Here is a 24,133-nt window from a genome sequence, read left to right on the forward strand (position 1 = left end):
ATGGAGAGAGAAGCCTGGTGTGCTGTAGTCAATGGGTTTGCAAAGAAAGGGACACGACTGAGAGACTGAATGAACTGACGGGTATAATTGATTCTTTTCAGTGTACAGTAGTACAACATTGTAAAACAGCTGTATTCCAATTAGAACTTTAAAAAATTTTTCCTTTATATAATCTAGAAATTCTTATAGTTTGAATCAACCATTAATAATATGTGTGGAAAATATGCTAAGCTTTTATGCCAATTTATTTTAAAATTCTGTGAGGTAATTGAATATATTAAAGTAGCTTAGCATTTCAAAATGGGGCCAAATACACTTAAGATATTTCATATGAATTCATATAAGGAAAAGAGAAACTTTGAAGTAAACCTGAGATGTGCATTCTTTGATTTTTGACAGGTTTTGCTTGAAACCTGCAGTGAAAAAATTACTTGGATTTGAAATTTATTTAGAAGGTCCTATCTCTAGCTCCCAGTGGATAGGAAGCCATAAATGAGAAAACAAAACCCGTCCCCAGTTTTCCTAGAAGTTCAACAGTTTGTCTACCACTTCATTCACACATTTTTGTCTAGAGGTAGAAACTTTAAAAGGGCTGTCTTACAGTTACTCAGAAATGGACACAGTTTTCCTAGGATCCCCAAGAAATGGAAGAGCAACCAATGAATGCAATTTGTTAGAAGCCAAGAGGAGACTTTTAGTTCACACTATGATGGAGAAAAGTAACCACTGGAGAGGAATTTATGAGTGATTTAAGAGACAGAATAGGCAAGTGATACATTTCTATGACAGCAGTAGACACAAACCCAGGTTCTCCAAAATCATTCCCATTGAAGCAGGTCTTCCAAAACCACCTGGGGAAGGATGACTTCCTCGCTGCTCCTTGGACCTCTCATCTGACTCATCATCTCCATCCATTCATCCCTACCTGGGTATATGGCTGCTGTCTCCACTCTCCTTATACTCCTGGGATTGTTCAGTTGCTCCAGAAAGGTGACCAGATTCAGCCCAGAGACTACAAGTCCTGTTCATCAGAGAAAGGAATATCTGTGTTCTTAGAGATTCATCCGTGTCCAATCCTATATGTATTCAGGTGAGACGACAATGCATGGGAGAATACAGCTTGGAAAATGATTTCCCCAAATACTTTATTCAAAGCACCTCTACAACACTAACAAATGCATGACAATCAAATCCTGAGATTTTGGTCACGTACCGCTAAGGCAAAAGTAAGTGTGTAAGTGTGAAATTAAGAGAGGGTGCAACTATTTAATACCACAGAACTTATACAATTACCGCTAGCCTAGAATGAAGCAGGCAGAGTACATCAAGGAAGAAGACGGTTACAGGCATAGTAAATCATCATGAAGCCCTTCTCTCTAAACTCACAGATAGCCATTTTCCCCTAGAAAGCAGAGATCTGAAACTATTGTGGGAAGCAGAAAATTTCAGAAGAGAGTCTAGAAATAAAGGAACCAAAACCCAGTGGGCAGAAAAGGGATTCTGGAAGGCAGTTATCCTCACCCAAGGAGGCCAGGTTCCCGTAGTTCTCTAACATCACGTCTGTGTACAATGCCCGCTGACCGAGGCCCAGGCATTCCCACTCCTCTTGAGTGACGTCTATGGCCACATCCTGGAATGTCAACTGTCCCTGAAATACAAAGTATAGATGCCATGTGGCCATGGGAAGTCTTCCTAATGTGACCCATGATGGAAACAGCAAGTTCAGCGACCTGGTTTTCCTTTAGGAGAGTGCCTGCTATTACACAGAATATAATTTTTACATAGTAATATTTTCACTGTATTTTTAACCCCAAGGAAAGAGGATGAGATGTGATCCACGAACTACTACAGGAACTACTATGACTTGGAAGAGGAATTATAAAATAATCAGGAACTAAACAATAAATATTGGCATATTTATTTTTGAGTGTTGTACTTATGTGACACAGGATAAACTATCAAAAAAAGAACACCGGAAGTACTTTTAAAAACCACATTCCAATCCAAACGTTCTGGAGTGGGCCCAATGTGCCACATTTTTAACAAGCTTATTCGAACTAGTAATGTTGAAAATTCTCCTTCATGAATGACCATTTTGAACAGCTATGAAGTAGAATAGTAAGGAAAGAATTCATACTTAACTTTGAACTTTAAGTGTTCTACAGATTTTATAGGTCTCATAGGATACAAACCTTGGTGCCAAGAATCATTTTATCTATTTAGCATCTACTATATATCTTTCTGACAGTTTTTCAGAGTCTTGAATGTGCAACAGAAATAATTTAAAATCAATTATGCTGCTGTTGCGTCTTTTCGAAAATATTTTAACAAACATTCTTTAATGGCAGAGCTGAAACTTTACATCAGTTTATGGACTCTAGACTTTAATAAAACACACACAAATATACAGAGACAACTGTACGGAAAGTTTACCAACATTTCTGTATTCCTAAATAATACTAAAAGCAAGAAAAGTGTTAGTCACTCAGTAGTGTCCTATTCTTTGCACCACAAGGACTGTAGCCTGCCAGGCTCCTCTGTCCATGGGATTCTCCAGGCAAGAATACTGGAATGGGTAGCCATTCCCTTCTCCAGGGGATTTTAATAAAGAAGAACAAGAAAAAAATTGATATAATCTTGTTAACATGTTTATGCATCTAGAGATATACTACAATGGGGCTATATACTCAGTAATAGAGAAAAATTGTCATGTCAATGAAATCAGGAACATTTTAAACTGACTAAAAATGTACATAAATATTTCAGGATGATATTATTTTAATTTTTAAAAACTGACTAGTATGCAGACATACACAACAATATAAAATAAAGCGGAGCTCTGGTTCTGAATATTTGAATTTCCTGACAGTTTGTATTGCTTCCATTTAGCTATATTTTAAAACTGAACAGTTGAACATAGATTACCACTAATAGGGTTCTTGTAAACATTTTGGAAAATGCAGAAAGAGGATGAAACTTTGTCTGTGATGTGAGCATGGATTTATTGGAAATGATCAGACCTGGACTTGAGTGATGGAAACCCCCACTCCCAAAACCCAACATCTCTAGTAAACACACGTGAGTATTGTCAACGACAAACTGGCACTTGCCAAGAACATTGCCAGCAACTGAACAACAACAACAAGGACGTTTGCCATCTGCCTCTGTGAAGAATGAACCTTCTGGTGCTGAAACTGCTGATGTTCAACCTCCCCTGAGGGACTTCAGGTTGGATTCAAGCACTCTGTGCTCCAGGGAATCTGGTGGAACTCGTCTGAAGAGAGTTAGCTATTTTCAGGAACTGATTTCACGATTCCAATCCTTGCATCTCTTCATATCTGTGTGTGCTGGGCTTAGTCACTCAGTTGTATCCAACACTTTGTGACCCCATGGACTGTAGCCCACCAGGCTCCTCTGTTTATGGGGATTCTCCAGGCAAGAATACCAGAGTGGGTTGCCATGCCCTCCTCCAGGGGATCTTCTGAACCTATGGATCAAACCCAGGTCTCCCGCATTTAGCATCTGAGTCATCAGGGAAGCCCCTTCATATCTAGAAAAGCATCAAATCACTCAACGATGACATCAGTTCCTCATGACTGGCAGAAATGTTTTTTGTCAAGTTAGCGCTTGACTGCACTGAATCATGCACCCAGCTTCCCCCACCGCCTCTTGGAGCAGTCTCTCAGAGTTACCTGAGGTTCTGTCTCCTGGGCTCCTGTGTTCATTGTGCTCCAAATATAACTTAACTCACAATTCTCAAGTTGTGCATCTGTCTTAGCCAACAGTATTCATCGTACAAAGCAAAGAGAAACCAAGATGATACAGAGTTTCCCCACTAAATGTGACAGTTGCCCATATCCCTCACTTTTTCTTTCCAATACCCCTTTGTGAAGGCAGGAAAAAAAAAAAAAAAGAATTTCATAGCATGGGATTCTCACAGAAGCACCTGAACCAGTGAACATCCGAGGCCATGGGGTAAGAAGTACATGGAAAAATGTATTATCCCTGCCAGGCATTTTGGCAATATTATGAACACCATGATCTCAATCTATTATGAAAAATATTAGTTTCATGCAATTTGCAGTGCATATATACCTCCCATGATCTGTAACCCAATAGTACATGTCATAGTAAGTTTTTCTTATTGAAACAGAGGATGGCCTCTGGTACTTTTTTTATTTCTAAAAATTTTCTGAGAAATTCTGGACTGCTGAGTCCATTCTATTTATAAGGGCATTTTTTTTTTTTTTTTTTTTTTAAACTCCTGTTCTACAGAACTGAATTGCATCTACATGGAAACTCATCACGGCATATCCCTACTTCCCTAGGATGCCAACATGAACCACGTTCCAATGGCAATCTCAGATACCAGTGACCCCCCCATGTTCATTTCTCAAAAAGGGAAGTCACTAATTCATCCTGAGAATTCATCATGCTCTACAGAAAGAAGAATAGAATGAAGAAAAGACTGTGGGACACAAGGGAGAAGCAGGCTAAGAGCCGGTCTTCACCATTATAAGAAATAAAGGAAAAAGAAGACGTTGACAACAACAAACCGCCAGAGAGAAACACTACAATCAGAGAGTAAAGGTGTGCAGCTTCTCAGCCCAGCCCTTTCAGGAGGAAACGCAGACACAGCCCCCGACCCGGGACAGGACGTTCACCTGAGAAGCGGCCATCTCCTCGTCTTCTTCCTCCTGCTCTGCGTCTTCTTTGGGGATATTATGTCCCAAACTCGCATCAGGCTGAGAAAATACCTTTAAAGGCATCCACACAGCTCTTTCACCTTCAGCTGCTGCCATGAAAAAGAAGAGAATGTCTTTTTTCTCTCTCCCTTTTCTGGCTTCCTCGGTCCCAGAGCTGTAGTGGGTAATCAAGATTAAGCTGATATGCTAATCACATCGTGGGTTTGGTGCTCACTTTCCCCACTCTCTTTGCAGACCACCCGGAGAGTTCTCTTTCTTTTCACATTAGAGAGACCAAGCCCCAGAACTGTTGCAGGAATGGGGACCCCTTCCAGGGCCCGAAACTGGGCTCTCGTCTAACACTCGGAAAGGAATTGTCTGAGGAGACACATGTGCTGACAAAGCAAGAGACTTTATTGGGAAAGTGCACCCGGGGCGAGAGCAGTAGGTAACGGAACCCAGCAGAACTGCTCTATCGTGTGGCTCCCAGTCTTGGGTTTTATGCTGATGGGATTAGTTTCCGGGTGGTCTTTGGCCAATCATTCTAATTCAGAGTCTTTCCTGATGGTGAACGCATCGCTCAGCCAAGATGAATGCTAGCTAGAGGGATTCTGGGAAGTGGGCAGACCCGCAGTGTCTCCTTTTGACCTTTCCTGAACTCTTCCGGTTGGCAGTGGTTTATTAGTTCAGTATTCCTTATCAGGATCTCTTGTCATAAAACAACTCATGCAAATGGTTACTATGGTGCCTGGCAAGGGTGGGCGGTTTCAATCAGTGTGCTTCCCCTAACAGAACAATTGTCAAGAGACAAGGGACCCAACTTCTGGGCTACCTGACTCTGCCTCTGAGGGTCTTTGAAACAATGCAGCAGGAAGACCCGCTTCCAGGAGCCCTGAGCTTGAGCGCTCAGCTCTGCCTGCCCCAGAGCTCTGGAGCAAGGGTTGAGAGCAGGATCTTCTAGAAACAAAGAACCTCAGCCTGATCCCTGGGGAGGGGCTCTTTCTCCGATGGGTGTGGCCCTGCAAGGCCTGTGCCCTTGGGGGAGGGGAGGGGAGGGGTGAGTGTTTGGTGGGAATCACCTGGGGGCCCTGGGTTCCTGCAAGGCTTTGCTCTCAGGATTCTAGGAAAGATGGCCTGAGTCCTTAGTTTTGGTTTGTTTCTTACTCCCCTCTGTAACCTGGGGACACAGATTTCACTACACGGTTTGCACTCTGACCACCTCTCTGCAGGTGGGCGGTCTGCTACAGCAAGACCAGGAGCCGGGAGGTGTTTCCATCACAGCTTTCTTTGAGAATAAACCAGGGGCAGCAGTGGACGTTGGGTTAACAGTGTGTATGTGCAGGGACAGATGCTTTTGAAAATGATGCCCTAAAATCTATCCAGTGACCAACCAAGGAAAGAAGTCATAAGTGAACTTACCCATAAATTAACACATGAAACAGATTCTCTGGTGGCTCAGACAGGAGAGTCTGCCTGCATGTGGGAGACCCCAGTTTGATCCCTGTGTCAGAAAGATCCCCTGGAGAAGAAAATGGCATCCCTCTCCAGTATTCTTGCCAGAAAAATCCCATGGACAGAGGAGCCTGGTGGGCTACAATCCATGGAGTCCCAAGGAATCAGACATGGACTGAGCGACTTCACCTTCACTTTCAACACAGAAAAATGTTGCAGTTCTACTTCATGTTTGTATTTCCAGGCTTTATGAATCATCTGCTACAGTTTGTTCTCTGCTCTTTATGGAGAGTCCTATTTTCTCACATCTTTAAAGGATAATTGCCTATGGAAAAACTAAGGTAGGAGCATATCCTTTTTTCTAATAGTATATATTCTAAAAATGATCGCTGTACATGCACCAGTACCAATATCTTAGAAGATTTAGTTTCACAGCAGAATTGAGACTAAAGTACAGAGATTTCCCATATACATATTTTTCCCATACGTGGACAATCTTCCTACTTATTTCCCCACCAGTGTTTACATTTGTTACCAGAGATGAATCTAGAAAGACATGAAATAATGTTTGTATTTTCACCTTATGTTTCTCTTCTAGGTGTGTTCACTCTAGGGTCTGGGAAAGTGTATAATAACTTGTGTCCATTAAAACGTTTCACACAATGATTTCATGTACCTGAATTCACGATATTCATAGCCCCTGCTTTGCAACCCATGGCAACCACTGACCATTTTAATCTCTTCTACATTTCCAACTAGATTCTCAGGTGGCTCCGTGGTAAAGAATCCACCTGCCAATGCAGGTGACCCCCGTGATGTGGGTTCAATCCTTGGGTAAGGATCCCCTGCAAAATCCCTTGCAAGAAGAAATGGCCACCCACTCAGTGTTCTTTCCTGGGAAATCTCACGGACAGAGGAACCTGGCAGGCACAGTCCATTGGGTCCCAAAGACTCAGACACAATGGAGCACATGAGAACATTCACCTACAACACAATGCCATGTTGTAAAAATCCGACTTCTTGTAGCATTTTCAGATGGGCTCCTTTCACTTAATAAAATGCATGGAATTATTGTCCATGTATTTTATACCTTGAAAACTTAATATAAAAATGCTTAATATCTATGTCTCCAGCTCTAGTCCTGCTCATTATATAGGATCATCAATAATATTTTCTAGATTCCATATATATATATATACATATATATATATATATGTTAATACAATATTTTCACAAATATAGACATTAGACCTGTGGACACCGTGGGAGAATGAGAGGGGACCCAATTGAGAGAAGAGCCTCGACATATATTCACCGCAATGTATAAAATAGGTAGCAAGTGGGAAGCTGCTGCATAGCACAGAGAGCTCAGCGCGGGGCTCTGTGATGGCTAGAGGGGGGAGACGGAGATAGTGGGAGGGAGGTTCAAGAGAGAGTGGGTAAACATATACCTATGGGGATTGATGAAGTTGTCCAGCGGAATCTAACACAACATTGTAAAGGAAAACATTCCAATTTATATACATCTCAAACATAAACAAACAGACTGATAACCCTGTGCTTAAGAATCCCCCTGACAGTGTGGGGCCCTCGGGCATCATCCCTGGTCCAGGAATACTCCACGTGCTGTGGGGAGGCTAAGCCTGTGCCCCACAGCTGCTGAGGCTGGGTGGGGCAACTTGCTCTTTTCCATGGGCAAGACACAAAAGAAAGATGCTCACCATCGCTAAATAATAAGAAATGCAGAACAAAACTACAGTGACATATCACCGCATGCCAGTCAGAATAGCAATAAAGCCCACTAATAATGTCATAAACGCGGAAGAGGCTTGGAGATCAGGGAACCTCCTGAATGGCTGGAGAGAATGTAAGCGGGTGCAGTCACTTGGGAGGACAGTGTGGAAGTTCCTTAAAAAATGTAACCTCCTGACATTTAAGGAAATGAATTCCCAGAATTGTAGACAGAATAGATTAGTTGACAAATTTATAAGATTTGCAGTTTTTAGTGAATCATCTTCAACTCTGAAATGAGCAGTTGTGGTCTAGCATTCCTCAATTCTTTAAGTAAATGTGTACTAATACACACACACTCACATGTTCCTTGAATTTCTCACTGATAGTCTTTATACCTTCAGATATTTACTTATTGTGTTTAATGTATGCTATATAAATTATATAACATATATACTTTCAGATATTTATATATTGCATTGTGCATGTCATAGCCATGAGAAAACAGTTCCTTTAAGCCTTACAAAAACATATGCTAAGAAACAGGGTTAGATTTTACAAATCTTAGTTCAGAATTTTACCATCATGACTTTTAAGTAGTCTTGTGACAAATGTTAAATTTACATTTGCTTAAATGAGCCCATGAAAAGTCTTACTTAGCTCAATAGAAGAACAAAGGACAACTGAAGCAGGTGAGTTCATGACTCTAGGTCCTCAGAGAATTCACAGCAAGCTCTGAGTGAGGTCAAGGATAGAAGTGAGCAGAGAAAGAGGCAGTAATTGGGGTTCAGGTTTTTATAAGAGGCCCTGGGTGAAGTGCTGTGGGCTCCCCAGGCTGAGTGTGGATGGACCCATTCAAACCAAGAGGAGCAGGATTCTGGTGAGCTCTGAGGGTGTCACTGAAGGGGAGCCGGTGAATAGGCCCTGGGGTTCGGCAAGCCTGCTGGTCTCAAGGAAGGGGGTCTTCTAGTGCAAGTGCTTACAGGATTGGCTGGTGTGAGTTCAAGGACCTGCAGGCTGCCTGCTCCCCAGAGAGATGCTGAGGCAGCAACAGCATGGAGCAGTTCAGGGACGCTCTCAACAGTACTCTGTATGAGCCTTCTTATTAGAACCATCATAATGTCCCTGCGGTTACAGAGAGGGGGATAAGTACAATGGAGAAATGATGGGAAATACATGATCTAATGATTTGAAACTTAAGGGCAGGAAGGAAACTAATTGTTACAGACTTCACCCTTCTATGTTACTGAAGAGTTTCTCGTTAGGTATTCCTTCCTGAAACCTTAAATTGCTAGGCTAACACTTCATTCATTACACACCAACATTTACACAAGAAACCATTCAGTTTTATTGATTACCATGTATGCTTATCACACACAGGATAAAACCTTTTACACTCCGCTATGTAACTTTGGTTAAAATACAGATTATAAGCATGAACAATGATAATATTACCTCTGATACAATGATCTGAGAACTGTGATTTCTACGGTACAAAAGGGAGGCTAATCATTTAAGAAGACATACACTAATTACATGACTTTTCTGGGAAGGGTTTTCCGTACATTTCTAGGGTAGCAGAGATGTCTTTAACTGAAACATGGCTACTGATATTCATGACTTTTGTTGATATTATAAAATACATCAAGATTTTAGTGAACTGTCTTTGTACTTTACTTTAAAAGCAAGTGACATAACTATTGAAAATGTACATTGAAAATGTACATTAATCTGTGGAATTATTCCCTGAACACTTACATCATGGTGACTTACAGGGATGTGTGACATGAATGACAAACACCACCATTTAGATGTTCACTGCACATGTTACATTCCTGTGTCCTTAATCTTATAATGGAGAAAATTATAAATGTTTTCTTCCTAGATAGAAGGGCTTCTCTCATCTTTGAGGTAGCAACCATCAAAAACATAACTTTATATGCACACTAGAAATGAAGTGTGGCATGGAGTAATTTGAGAATTCAGTTACATACATTTTGGTTTTCAAATAATCACAAATCATGTCAATATCAACAAACATACGTAGCTAGTAACTGTACATGGCTAAACATCACCTCTTCATCTTGTGATCCATACTAACATATCAATTTTCTGTCTATTTTAACTATGAATCACTATCTACAATATTTTTCCCTAAGAGGAACATCAGAAAACAGGATTTATGAAATGCTTTCTAGTATGCATTTCCTGATATTTATTTAGATTTGATTTTTTGTAAATATTTATTTATGTTTTCTTTATGTCATTCTGTATCTTTCTTATATAAACAGTCTTGCGTTTCCTGAACTGTATGTTCAGGACAAACCTCTTCCATGTCTTACTTCATTACTAGGGTTTCCCTCCAGGACATGCTCTCTGATGTCCAGTGAGATGAGAGCTCTGATTAAAGCCTTTGAAGGTTTCCTTACATTTATGAGATTTCCTTCAGTATGAATTATCTGATGGTAAGTAAGACCAATGTGATGGGTTAAAGTCGTTGTCACAATCCTTACATTTATAAGGCTCCTGTTCAGTATGAATTCGCTCATGTTAAGTAAGAGTTGCATAGTGACTGAAAGCGTTACCACCTTCTTTACATTTATAAGTTTTCTCTGCAGTGTGAATTCTCTGATGGCGAGTAAGACCAGCGCGGCGCCTAAAGTCTTTGCCACAATCCTTACATGTATAAGGCTTCTCTCCAGTATGAATTCGCTGGTGTTGAGTGAGAGTAGAGCATTGACTGAAAGCTTTTCCACATTTTTGACATTTATAAGGTTTCTCTCCAGTGTGAATTCTCTGATGGCAAGTAAGACCTGAGTGCCGGCTAAAGCCTTTGCCACAATCCTTACATTTATAAGGCTTCTCTCCAGTATGAACTCTCTGATGGTACATAAGGCCCGAGCCCTGGCTAAAGTCTTTGCCACAATCCTTACATTTATAAGGCTTCTCTCCAGTATGAATTCGCTGGTGTTTATTACGAGTTGCATATTGACTGAAAGCTTTTCCACATTCTTGACATTTATATGGTTTCTCTCCAGTGTGAATTCTCTGATGGCAAGTAAGACCTCTGCGTTGAATAAAGCCTTTGCCACAATCCTTACATTTATAAGGCTTCTCGTCACTATGAATTTGCTGGTGTTTAATAAGAGTTGTGTATTGACTGAAAGCTTTTCCACATTCTTGACATTTATAAGGTTTCTCTCCAGCATGAATTACCTGATGTTTATGAAGACATGAGCACTGTTTAAAGGCTTTGCCACAATCCTTACATTTAAAAGACTTCTCCCGGGTATGGACTCTCTGATGGTAAGTAAGACTTGAGTGCTGACTAAAGCATTTGCCACATTCCTTACATTTATAAGACTTCTGGCCAACATGGATTCGCTGATGTTGACTAAGTTTTGAACTCTGATTAAACGCTTTGTCACATTCTGTACATTTGAAAGTGTTCCATCCAGTATGAATTTCCCTATGTTTATGTAGATTGAGTGCATTAGTAAAGACTTTCTCACATTTCTTACACTTGTAGTTTTTCTGTGGATTCTGAATACTCTGCTGTTGAATAAGTTCTGAAGACTGATTAGAAACATCATATTCACTATGATTGTAAGTCTTCTCTCCAGTATGTGTACTCTTATTTAGTGAAAGACCTGATGCCCGATAAAAGATATTCCTACATGTATTACTTTTAGAATCCTTATCTGAAGATTGAGGTGCCTGGTGTTTCCTAAGATCAGAGTCTTGTCCAATGTTATATCCACTGTCATTGCATGAACAGTTTCTTGCTCCATCATAAATACTCTGGGAACTATTGGCTTTGGAGCTCCTACTTAAGGCCTGACTCGTGTTATTACACATGAAAAGTTGTTTAATATTAACCCTACCATGATATGTATCAAACAGTGATGGCTGAATTAAGTCTCTTCCATTATTATCAACATTACACATTTTGGATTGGAGAGAACCTGTCTGTTGGTGGAAGAATAATGACCTGCAGCTCACAGACCCCTCAAGTTGATTATATTGTGAGTTTTCCCCATCATTTGTAAACTTCTCCTTTCCAGACGTGGTTGAATGTACGTGTGATCGAAGTCTATGTTCAGAGTGGTTTGAACGAGCATTTGGAGTAGAGACTGGATGACCTTCCAGATTTTCCACATTTCCCCTCAGAGAACGTGTGTGTTTCAAAAACTGATGTGAGTCATTGCTTACAAAGATACACTGCGCGGCAGACGGTGATGACTGAAACGGGTGCTTTCCCCAATTTGACTCACAGTGCTCATTTCTTCTGGCAGTCATGTCCACAGTATGTGAAACGGTCTCTATTTCTTTATGTCCATATAAACATCCTCTCAGTCTTTCACATGCCCTTGCATATCCCCAGTCTTTGGTTAAATATCCATTTCCGAGGTGAGCTCTTTCATACAGGCCTAGGTTTGCTTTTCGGATTAAATTTTCAAACCTTGGATTCTCTGACATCAAATCACGGGTGTTGTGAGAAGACACAGCTGAAAGATACCAAGTAAAAGCTTTCTTATCTACTATCCTCAGTGAATATCCTTGAAGATTTAGAGAAAATGGGGACCCAAGGATCAAGATGCCGGATGATTAGGCAGATTGGAGTTCATCTCTCTACACAAATGCATCAAGAATACCTCAGAATTGAAAGAATTCTCACAGAGGCCCCTCTGAACACTAGCAAAGAACCTACACCACCTAAAAGGACAAGAAAGATTCCTGCTGAGCCAGGTAGGACCAAAAAAGAAGGAGAAGGAACAGGAGAGGAACTGGGATGGGACCTGTAACCTTGGGGGGTTCTAAAGAGAGAAGAGGTGTCCACATCCGGGGGAGCCCAGTTTGGACAGAAGGAGAGCCTCATTCTCTGTGGAAGAGAACATGGCAACCCGTGTGTGGCAGAGGGGAGTGAGAGCTGCAGATGTACTGACCCCTGCCCTGCCCACCCAGCCTGAGAGGGTGTCCACCTCAAGGGTGTCCACCACTGCAGACAAGGGCTGGGTGCTGGAACGTGGGCTTTGGAGAGCAGACCCAGGCAGAGGACTGCGGTTGGCCATGAGGAGACATCCTGAGGGGACGGGAGGGAGGGAGGAGCTCTGCAAATGGGACACTTGTGGAGGAAGCCTGCACCACCAAAGCGCAAAGCACCATTGTTGAGTGAGGCCCAAAGGGAAGAACCCCACCACAGCCTCTCTCCCCCGTGCTGGCCCCTCATCCCTGGCAGTAGGGAGGACCACCACCCGGGTGGGCTCTATTGAGGCCCAGCCACGGCCTCCCCCATGCCCCTCCTCCGCCGTCAGCAGACCCCTGTGCCCTGGAGCAGCCTCTGGAGCAGACACCCGTGGGTGCGCCACATGCTCAGATGGAGCGGAAAGCACAGCTGAGCCCCAGGGTTAAGGAAGAAAAGCTGAAGTCTCTGCTCGCAGCTGCACTAACCATGCTTTTACACAGGAAACCAGCTTTGTCAGCTCAGCCCCTGCAGAGCATCTGAAGGACAAGGGGGACTCCGCCGGTCACAGCAGGTGTGGCTTTAGCAACTGTAGGCTTTGTGGGCTCGGATACGAGGGGACGGGGCCAGGCCAGAGTCTGAGCTGCCCCCACAGCACCACAGCACCTGCGACCTAGGCCCTGAGTTCAGGGGATCTATGCTGGTGACCCGGGGAGAACAACATCTGAGACACCCCAGGGCCGTGTGCTGGCATACCCAGGCATGAGGTGGGGCCAAGATCAGGGCCAACCAGGGTCACACGAGACTCACCCAATGGGTGAAAGTGATGCACAGAGCACGTCCCAAGGGGAACATCCCCAGAGCAGCAATCCTCAGGGGCTTCTCTCCCGGGGTTGTGCTCCAATCCCACCTGCTCCACCACAGATCAGGATCACAGCGAAGAAACAGATCTGGGGGCTCTGTTCCACCAACCAGGGCACAGACCCACCACAGACAGGACGGTGACAGCCACAGAGCAATGGGGAAGCGCCCCTCAATATCCAGGGCAGGCTTGGTTACAGCAATCAAGTGCCCATCAAGGGGATCAGGGCACAAACCTCAGGACCAAACTGAGCCCCTAAAGCGCAGGCACAGGAAACAAGAGAAACTAGGACCCTGCAGCCTTCAGGGCAGAGACCACACACACAGAAAACGTAATAAAGCCAGGGGACAAGGAGTGTGAAGCAGAGGAAGGGGCAAGATAATAAGCTACAAGAACCACTCAATGAAGTGGAGACACGCAGTCTAATGATTACCTTTTGCCCTAAGTCGTCTTAAATGGAGACACCAAACATTTTTCAGAAATACTAGGTGCCTTCAATTTCTTTAATCCACTTCTTACCACTTGTGTTCTATTGGAACACATTCTATTAGATGTTTGTATCTAACAATCGTAAATGATATTGACAGACAACTAATTGGAAACTGAGGGCCATTGGAAAGTGATAACAAATGAGATAAATTAATAAAGTCTGGGGGAGCTGATAAGAAACAAGATAGTAAAGTTTTAAGCAATTAAGTAAGAAGTGAGATTTTAAAAAATGTGTTGGGATCACAGAGAACTCTACTCAGTTCCCTGCGGAGACACAAATGGAAGGAAATCTAACAAAGAGTGGCTATTTATATGTATACTTTATTCTCTTTGCTGTACAAGAGCACAAATTGTAAAACAATAAAGATTTAAATCCAATAAGGATTTAAAGGACTTAAAAGGACTACTTTATATGATCTAAAATGTTAATAGTTTCAAACAACCATTAGAAATATGGTGGAAAATGTTCTAAACTATTTTGCCAATTTACCTAAAAAATCTTTGAGTTAATTGAATACATTAAAGTATTTTACCATTGAGGAATTGTGGCAAATACATCTCAGATATTTAAAATGAGTTCACATAAAGAAAAGTGAAACATTGGTGTAACTCAGAGATTTGCATTCTCTCATTTTATGGAGGTTTTGCTTTATACATTGAAATGAGTTTAAAATGTATAAGGTCATATTTGTAGCTTCCAGTGTTAGAAAATATAAATCAGAAAATAAATTCTGTCTCCAATATTCCTAGAGTATTGGTAGTTTGTCTACAATTCCACTCAAACACCTCTTTCTAGAGGTAGAAACAAACTTTAAAAAGAGCATCTTATATTTATTCATCAATGGGCAGTTTTCCTAGGACCCCCAAGAAATGAAAGAGCAGCCAACTCATGCAAGTTGTCACAAGCCAAGAAGAGAATTTGAATTCTCACTGTGAATGGGAAAAGTAATCATGGAGCTGAATTCATGAATGATTGAGAGGCAGAAAGAGCTAGGCAATGTCCATCTATGACAGCAACAGAAATGAACTCAGAGTTCTCCAAAATCATTTTCACTGGAGCACGTCTTCCCAAGCCACAGGACAAAGGCTGACTTCCTCACTACTCCTTGGACCTCTCACTTGAGTCATCAGCTCCATCCATTCACACCTACCTGGGTATATGCCTGTTGTCTGCATTCTCTTTATATTCTTGAGATCCTTCATTTGCTCCAGAAAGGTGACCAAGTCTGGCTTAGAGACCACAAGACCTGTTCATCAGAGAAAGGAATATTTGTTTTGCTAGAGATTCATAAGTTTCCAACCCAATATGTATTTGGGTGAGAAGAGAACGCACGGGTGAATGTAATACAGCCTAGAGGATGATTCCCCCAAATACTTTATTGAAAGCACCCTTACAATACTAACAAATACATAAAAATCAGATCCTGAGATTCTGGTCAAGTACTACAAGGGTAAAGTAAGTAGTGTAAATGTGGTTTTAAGAGGAAGGTGTCACTATTTAATACCATGGAACTGATTCAATCACCACCACGCTAGAGTGAAGGAGGCAGATTACATCATGAAAGAAAAAGGATAGAATCATACTGAATCACCATGAAGGCTTTCTTTCTAAACTCACAAATACCCATTTCCTGCTAGAAAGCAGGGATCTGAAGGTGTTGGTGGAAGCAGAAAATTCCAGGAGACGTTCTGGAAATGCAGGAACCAAAGCCAGTGGTGGAAAAGGGATTCTGGAAGGCATTTCTCCTCACCCAAGGAGGCCAGGTTCCCGTAGTTCTCTAACATCACATCCCTGTACAATTCCCGCTGACCGAGGTCCAGGCATTCCCACTCCTCTTGAGTGAAGTCTATGGTCACATCCTGGAATGTCAGCCATCCCTGAAATACAAAGTACACATGCATGTACTTTGGGGTCACAAAGAGTCAGACACAACTGAGATCGCAAAGTCAGACAGGACTGATGACTGAATGACTGAACTGACTGACTGACTGACTCTCACATGGCAAGAGAAGACTTCCTAACCTGACCCTAAACGAAAGCAGTAATTTCAGAGAACTCATTTTGATTTAGTGTAGTTTCTGGTATCACACAGTAACATTTTCTACCACATTTTTAACCCCAAGAAAAGAGGATATGATTCACAAGAAATTATTCTGATGTGGAAGAGAAACTATAATGTATTCAGATCAACACTGGCATATTTATTTTTGAGTGTTGTACTCGTGTGACCCAGGATAAATTGGCTACCAAAAAACAGGAAACATTTTTAAGAAGCAGATTCTGATCCAAGAGTTCTGGAGTGGATTAATTGTGCCACATTTTTACCAAGCTTATTTGAACTAGTAATGTTGCAAATTCTGCTCCACAAATGACCATTTTGAACAGCAATGAAGGAGAATAGTAGGGAAGAATTCACACTTAAATCTGAACTTTAAGTCTTTTACAGATTTTACAGGTCTTATAGGATAGTAACCTTGCAGTAAGAATCATTTTAACTATTTAGTGTATACTGTATATCTTTCTGACAGTTTTTACAGAATCTTGAATGTGCAAGACAAATAATAGCTCGTCTGTCTATAGGATTCTCCAGGCAAGGATACTAGAGTAGGTACCTATTCCCTTCTTCCGGAAATCTTAAAAAAATAGATTAAAAAAACAGTGATCAAATCATGTTAACAGGTTTGTGGACACAGACATATACTATAATGGGACTATATACTTATTAATAGTTAATAGGGAAAAGTTGTCATGTCAATAAGATAAAATTTTTTAACTTATTAAAAATGTACATAAATATAATGGGGTGATATTATTTTTATTTCTTTAAATAAACTAGAATACAGACATACAGAATGATGTAACATAAAGTAAAGCTCTGGTTCTGAATTTTTCAATTTCCTGAAAATCTATATCATTTCCAAAGAGCTATAGCTCAAATTTTAATACAGTTGAACATAGATTAACACTAATAAGATTCTTATAGACATTTTGGAAAATACAAAAATGTGATGAGACTCTGTGATGTGAGCATGGAGTGTACCTGGAAATGACCAGACCTGGGCTTGAGTGACAAAAATCCCCCAAACCCAGCATCTCTACTAAACACAGACATCTTCCAAAGCAAAGAGAAACTTAAGAGTATATGGGATTCCCCCATTAACTGTGATAGTTTAGGCACATCCCTCACTTTTTTTTCCAAGACAGTTATTAAAGACAAAAGGAAAATACATGAGCTGCGTCGCATGGGAATCTCACAGAGGTACCTAAACCAGTGACCATCAGAGTCATGGGGATAGAAGTACATGGAAGAATGCATTACCACTGCATGGGTGTTTTGGCAATATTATGGAAACTGTGATCTGAATCCATCATTAAAAAATGTTAGTTTTAAGCAAATTTCACTTCATATATACCTCTCGTGTCAGTTGCTACCTGACACATTTAATTAGTAAATTTAATTAGTAAGTCTTTCTTATTGACACAGAGGAAGAGGATAGTCTCAACTACATTTTTTTTATTTGGGAAAAAAATCTGAACCACTGAGTCCATTCTATTTCCAAGGGCATTGCCTTTTGCTCCTATTCCAAAGACCTGAAGTTGCATCCAGATATAAACTCATCATGGCATTTCCCCTACTTCCCTAGGATCCCAACACAGAACAGCATTCCACTGGGAATCCCTTATACCAGTGCCTCCCCGTGTTGGTCTTTCACAAAGGGAATATGTTCAGCATTGAAACTGATGGAACAATGTTGAGAATTCATCATGCTCTATAGAAAGCCAGGATACATACATTGGATAACAGGCTCTGGGACATAAGGAAGAAACTGTCTAAAGAGCCAGTCTTCTCTAACACAAGAAAAACTGGAAAAAGTAAGCAGTTGGCAACAAACACCCTATGTAGAAAACTTAGAAACCGAGAATTGAAGGTTTGCAGATGTTCAGACCAGGCATTTCAGGAGGAAAAGCAGACACAGCCCCAGACCCGGGACAGGACATTTACCTGAGAAGCTGCCATTTCCTCCTCTTCTTCCTCCAGCTCTGTGTCTCCTCTGGGGATTTTTATCAAAAACTCACATCTGGGCGTTAAGTAGATAACTTTAAAGGCATCCACACAACTCTTGAATCTGCAACTGCTGCAATGATCTAGAAGAAATAGTTTTCTTGTTTCCCTTTGCCGTTTTCAGAGCTCCTTTGTTACTTTCTTCTTCCTGGTCTGCAGCGGATAATCCAGACTAACCTGATATGCTAATCACATCCTTTGTTTGGTGTTTACCTTTCCTGCATTCTCTATGCAGACCACCCCTGCGAGTTCTTCTCCTTTCTTTCTGCCTTAAAGAGTGCAGGCCACAGTACAATTCTCAAGACATAACAGACAGAACTACCAGGTTCCCTGACCCAGCCTGTGAGGGTTTTTGAAACAATGTAAGAGGGAGACCCAGGTCCAAGAGCCAAGAGCTGCAGCCTCACACTCGGCACCCCTGTGACCTCAGGAAGGGAGCATTTAGGGCGGGAACTTCTACAAACAAAGAATGTCAGTCTGATTGATTGGGGAGGGGCTCCTTCTAGGATGGGTGTGGCTCTCCAAGACCTGGTATCTGTGCCCATGAACTATTTATTGCCAAATTCACACTGAAATGCAAGAAAGAAGAGGAAACCACTAATCCATTCAGTCCAGTTCAGTTCAGTCACTCAGTCGTGTCCGACTCTTTGCCACCCCATAAACCGCAACACGCCAGGCCTCCCAGTCCATCAACAACTCACGGAGTCCACCCAAATCCATGTCCATTGAGTCGGTGATGCCATCCAACCATCTCATCCTCTGTCCTCCCCTTCTCCTCCTGCCCTCAATCTTTCCCAGCATAAGGGTCTTTTCCAATGAGTCAGCTCTTCACATCAGGTGGCCAGAGTATTGGAGTTTCAGCTTCAGCATCAGTCCTTCAAATGAATACCTAGGACTGATCTCCTTTAGGATGGACTGCTTGGATCTCCTTGCAATCCAAAGGAGTCTCAAGAGTCTTCTCCAACACCACAGATCACAAGCATCAATTCTGTGCTCAGCTTTCTTTATAGTCCAACTCTCACATCCATACATGACCACTGGAAAAACCATAGCCTTGATCAGACGGACCTTCTTTGATAAAGTAATGTCTCTGCTTTTTAATATGCTGTCTAGGTTGGTCATATTTCCTTCCAAGGAGTAAGCGTCTTTTAATTTCATGGCTGCAATCACCATCTGTAGTGATTTTGCAGCCGACAAAAATAAATTCAGTCATTGTTTCCACTGTTTTCCCATCTGTGTGTCATGATGTGATGGGGCTGGATGCAATGATATTAGTTTTCTTAAGGTTGACCTTTAAGCCAACTGTTTCACTCTCCTCTTTCATTTTCATCAAGACAATTCGGGTATGACCTAAATCAAATCCCTTATGACTATACAGTGGAAGTGAGAAATAGATTTAAGGGACTAGATCTGATAGACAGATTGCCTGATGAACTATGGACAGAGGCTTGTGACATTGCACAGGAGACAGGAGTCAAGACCATCCCCAAGAAAAAGAAATGCAAAAAAGCACAATGCCTGTCTGAGGAGGCCTTACAAGTAGCTTTGAAAAGAAAACTAGCAAAAAGCAAAGGAGAAAAGGAAAGATAGACGCATTTGAATGCAGAGTTCCAAGCAATAGCAAGGAGAGATAAGAAAGCCTTCCTCAGTAATCAATGCAAAGAAACTGAGGAAAACAATAGAATGGGAAAGACTAAAGATCTCTTCAAGAAAATTAGAGATACCAAGGGAAGATTTCAAGCAAAGATGGGCTCCATAAAAGACAGAAATTGTATGGACCTAACAGAAGCAGAAGATATGAAGAAGAGGTGGCAAGAATACACAGGAGAACTGTACAAAATAGATTTCATGACCCAGATAATCATGGTGGTGTGATCACTCACCTAGAGTCAGACATCCTACAATGTGAAGTGGCCCTTAGCAAGCATCACTACAAACAAAGCTAGTGGGGGTGATGGAATTCTAGCTCAAGCTATTTCAAATCCTAAAAGATGATGCTGTGAAAGTGCTGAGCTCAATATGCCCCCAAATTTGGAAAACTCAGCAGAGGCTACAGGACTGGGAAAGGCGTTTTCATTCCAATCCCAAAGAAAGGCAATGCCAAAGAATGCTCAAACTACTGCACAATTGCCCTCATCTCACACGCTAGTAAATTGATGGTTAAAATTCTTCAAGCTAGGCTTCAACAATACGTGAACCATGAACTTCCAGATGTTCAAGATGGTTTTAGAAAAGGCAGAGGAATCAACTATCAAATTGCCAACATCTGCTGAATCATTGAAAAAGCAAGAGAGTTCCAGTAAAACATCTATTTCTGCTTTATTGACTATAGCAAAGCCTTTGACTATGTGGATCACAATAAACTATGGAAAATTCTGAAAGAGATGGGAATATCAGATCACCTGACCTGCCTCTTGAGAAACCTATATGCAGGTCAGGAAACAACACTTAGAACTGGACATGGAAGTACAGACCAGTTCCAAATAGGAAAAAGAGTACGTCAAGGCTGTATATCGTCACCCTGCTTATTTAACTTATATGCAGAGTACATCATGAGAAATGCTGGGCAGGAGGAAGCACAAACTGGAGTCAAGATTGCCAGATGAAATATCAATAACCTCAGATATGCAGAGTACAACAATCCTTATGGCAGAAAGTGAAGAAGAACTAAAGAGCCTCTTGATGAAAGTGAAAGAGGAGAGTGAAAAAGTTGGCTTAAAGCTCAACACCCAGAAAACTAAGATCATGGCCTCTGGTCCCATTACTTCATGGCATATATATGGGAAAACTGGAAACAGTGGCTGACTTGATTTATCTGGGCTCCCAAATCACTGCAGATGGTGATTGCAGCCATGAAATGAAAATACGCTTACTACTTGGAAGGAAAGTTATGATCAACCTAGATAGCATATTAAAAAGCAGAGACATTACTTTGTCAAAAAAGGTCCATCTCGTCAAGGCTATGGTTTTCCCAGTGGTCATGTATGGATATGAGAGTTGGACTATAAAGAAAGCTGAGCACAGAAGAATTGCTACTTTTGAACTGTGGTGTTGGAGAAGACTCTTGAGAATCCCTTGGACTGCTAGGATATCCAAGCAGTCCATCCTAACGGAGATCAGTCCTGGGTGTTCATTGGTAGGACTGATGTTGAAGGTGAAACTCCAATACTTTGGCCACCTGATACGAAGAGGTGACTCATTGGAAAATACCCTGATGATTGGAAAGATTGAGAGCAGGAGGAGAAGGGAAGGACAGAGGATGAGATTGTTGGAAGTAGTCTGTTCTTCCATGTCCAGCCCTAACTGTTGCTTCCTGACCTGCATACAGGTTTCTCAAGAGGCAGGTCAGGTGGTCTGGTATTCCTATCTCTTTCAAAATTATCCACAGCTTATTGTGATCCACACAGTCAAAGGATTTGGCATAGTCATTAAAGCAGAAATATATGTTTTTCTGGAACTCTCTTGCTTTTTCGATGATCCAGCGGGTGTTGGCTATTTGATCTCTGGTTCGTCTACCTTTTCTAAAGGAAAATTGAACATCTGGAAGTTCACCGTTCATGTATTGCTGAAGCCTGGCTTGGAGAATTTTGAGCATTACTTTGCTATCCTGTGAGATAAGTGCAGCTGTGCGGTAGTTTGAAAGGCATTGCCTTTCTTTGGAATTGGAATGATAACTGACATTTTCCAGTCCTGTGGTCACTGCTGAGTTTTCCAAATTAGCTGGCATATTGAGAGCAGCACTTTCACGGCATCATCTTTCAGGATTTGAAATAGCTCAACTGGATTGCCATCAGCTCCACTAGCTTTGTTCATAGTGATGCTTTCTAAGGCACACGTGACTTCACATTCCAGGATATCTGGCTCTAGGTGAGTGATCACACCATCGTGATTATCTAGGTAATGAAGGTCTTTTTTGTACAGTTCTCCTGTGTATTCTGCCACCTCTTCTTCATATCTTCTGCTTCTGTTAGGTCCATACCATTTCTGTCCTTTATCGAGCCCATCTTTGCATGAAATGTTCCCTTGGTATCTCTCATGTTCTTGAAGAGATCTCTAGTCTTTCCCATTCTGTTGTCTTCCTCTATTTCTTGGCATTGATTACTGAGGAAGGCTTTCTTATCTCTCCTTGCTCTTCTTTGGAACACTTCATTCAGATGCTTATATCTTTTCTTTTCTCCTTTGCTTTTCACTTCTCTTCTTTTCACAACTATTTGTAAGACCTCCTCAGACAGCCATTTTGCTTTTTTGCATTTCTTTTCCATGGGGATGTTCTTGATCCCTGTCTTCTGTACAGTGTCACGAACCTCCACCCATAGTTCACCAGGCACTCTGTCTATCTGATCTAGTCCCGTAAATCTATTTCTCACTTCCACTGTATAATCATAAGGGATTTGATTTAGGTCATACCTGAATGGTCTAGTGGTTTTCCCTACTTTCTTCAACTTAAGTCTGAATTTGGCAATAAGGTGTTCATGGTCTGAGCAACAGTCAGGTCCTGGTCTTGTTTTTGCTGACTATATAGAGTTTCTCCATGATTGGCTGCAAAGAATATAATCAGTCTGATTTTGGTGTCGACCATCTGATGATGTCCATGTGTAGAATCTTCTCTTGTGTTATTGGAAGAGGCTGTTTGCTATAACCACTGCATTCTCTTGGCAAAACTGTATTAGCCTTTGCCCTGTTTCATTCCCTACCCGAAGTCCAAACTTGCCTGTTACTCCAGGTGTTTCTTGACTTCCTACTTTTGCATTCCAGTCCCCTATAATGAAAAGGACATCTTTCTTGAGTGTTAGTTCTAAAAGGTCTTGCAGGCCTTCATAGAATTGTACAACTTCACCTTCTTCAGCGTTACTGTTTGGGGCACAGACTTGGATTACTGTGACATTGAATGGTTTGCCTTCGAAATGAACAGAGATCATTCTGTCGTTTTTGAGATTGCATCCAAGTACTGCATTTCAGACTCTTATTGACCATGATGGCTATTCCATTTCTTCTAAGGGATTCCTGCCCACACTAGTTGATATAATGGTCATCTGATAGAAACTCACCCATCACAGTCCATTTAAGTTCGCTGATTCCTAGAATGTCGACGTTCACTCTTGCCATCTCCTGTTTGACCTCTACCAATTTGCCTTGATTCATGGACCTAACATTCCAGGTTCCTATGCAATATTGCTCTTGACAGCATCAGACCTTGCTTCTATCAAGAGTCTCTTCCATAACTGGGTATTGTTTTTGCTTTGGCTCCATCCCTTCATTCTTTCTGGAGTTATTTCTCCACTGATCTCCAGTAGCATATTGGGCACTTACTGACCTGGGGAGTTCCTCTTTCAGTATCCTATCATTTTGCCTTATCATTCTGTTCCCCTGTTTAGTATCCTCCTAATTCACTTAAATAGAAAGCGTTAGCATTACAGAGGACAGGATCTCCTAGTTATCTTTTTATTTCTGAAACTTCTCTGAAAAATTCTGGACCACTGAGTCGACTCTATTTATAAGGGCATTTTCTCAGTCCTGTTTTAAAGAGCTGAATTGCATCCAGACTTAAATTCCTCAGGGCATTTCTCCAACTTCTCTGACAATCCCAATGTCGAACTACATCCCAGTGGGAATCTCAGATACCAGTGACTCTCCATGCTGATCTCTCACAAAGGGAGTATTTTCACCAGCAGAAAGTCACTAATTCATGCTGAGCATTCATCGTGCTCCATAGAAAGCTGGGATGTAGGAAACGGAGAAAAGGCTCTGGGACACAAGGGAGCAGTAGTCTAAAGAGCTGGTCTTCACTATTATAAGAAGAAAAGGAAAAAGTTGATAGCAAAGACCTCAGGCAGAAAAATTGAAGTAGAGAAGTAAACATTTGCAGATTCTCACCTCAGGCATTTCC

At 41.6% G+C, this 24,133-nt stretch overlaps 1 protein-coding gene across 1 annotated transcript in view; it reads right to left on the reverse strand.

Moving 5' to 3' along the window:
• Positions 1-4,616: 4,616 nt before the first annotated feature.
• Positions 4,617-24,133, reverse strand: part of LOC133055200 (zinc finger protein 208-like) — a 135,192-nt gene continuing 115,675 nt past the window's right edge. Inside the window, 4 exon segments of the mRNA XM_061140627.1 lie at positions 4,617-4,860; positions 10,345-11,705; positions 12,830-12,951; positions 15,934-16,060. Coding sequence (XP_060996610.1) covers positions 4,617-4,860; positions 10,345-11,705; positions 12,830-12,951; positions 15,934-16,060 — 1,854 coding nt within the window.

The sequence above is a fragment of the Dama dama genome, chromosome 4, assembly GCF_033118175.1.
Source record: "Dama dama isolate Ldn47 chromosome 4, ASM3311817v1, whole genome shotgun sequence".
Taxonomy (NCBI): domain Eukaryota; kingdom Metazoa; phylum Chordata; class Mammalia; order Artiodactyla; family Cervidae; genus Dama; species Dama dama.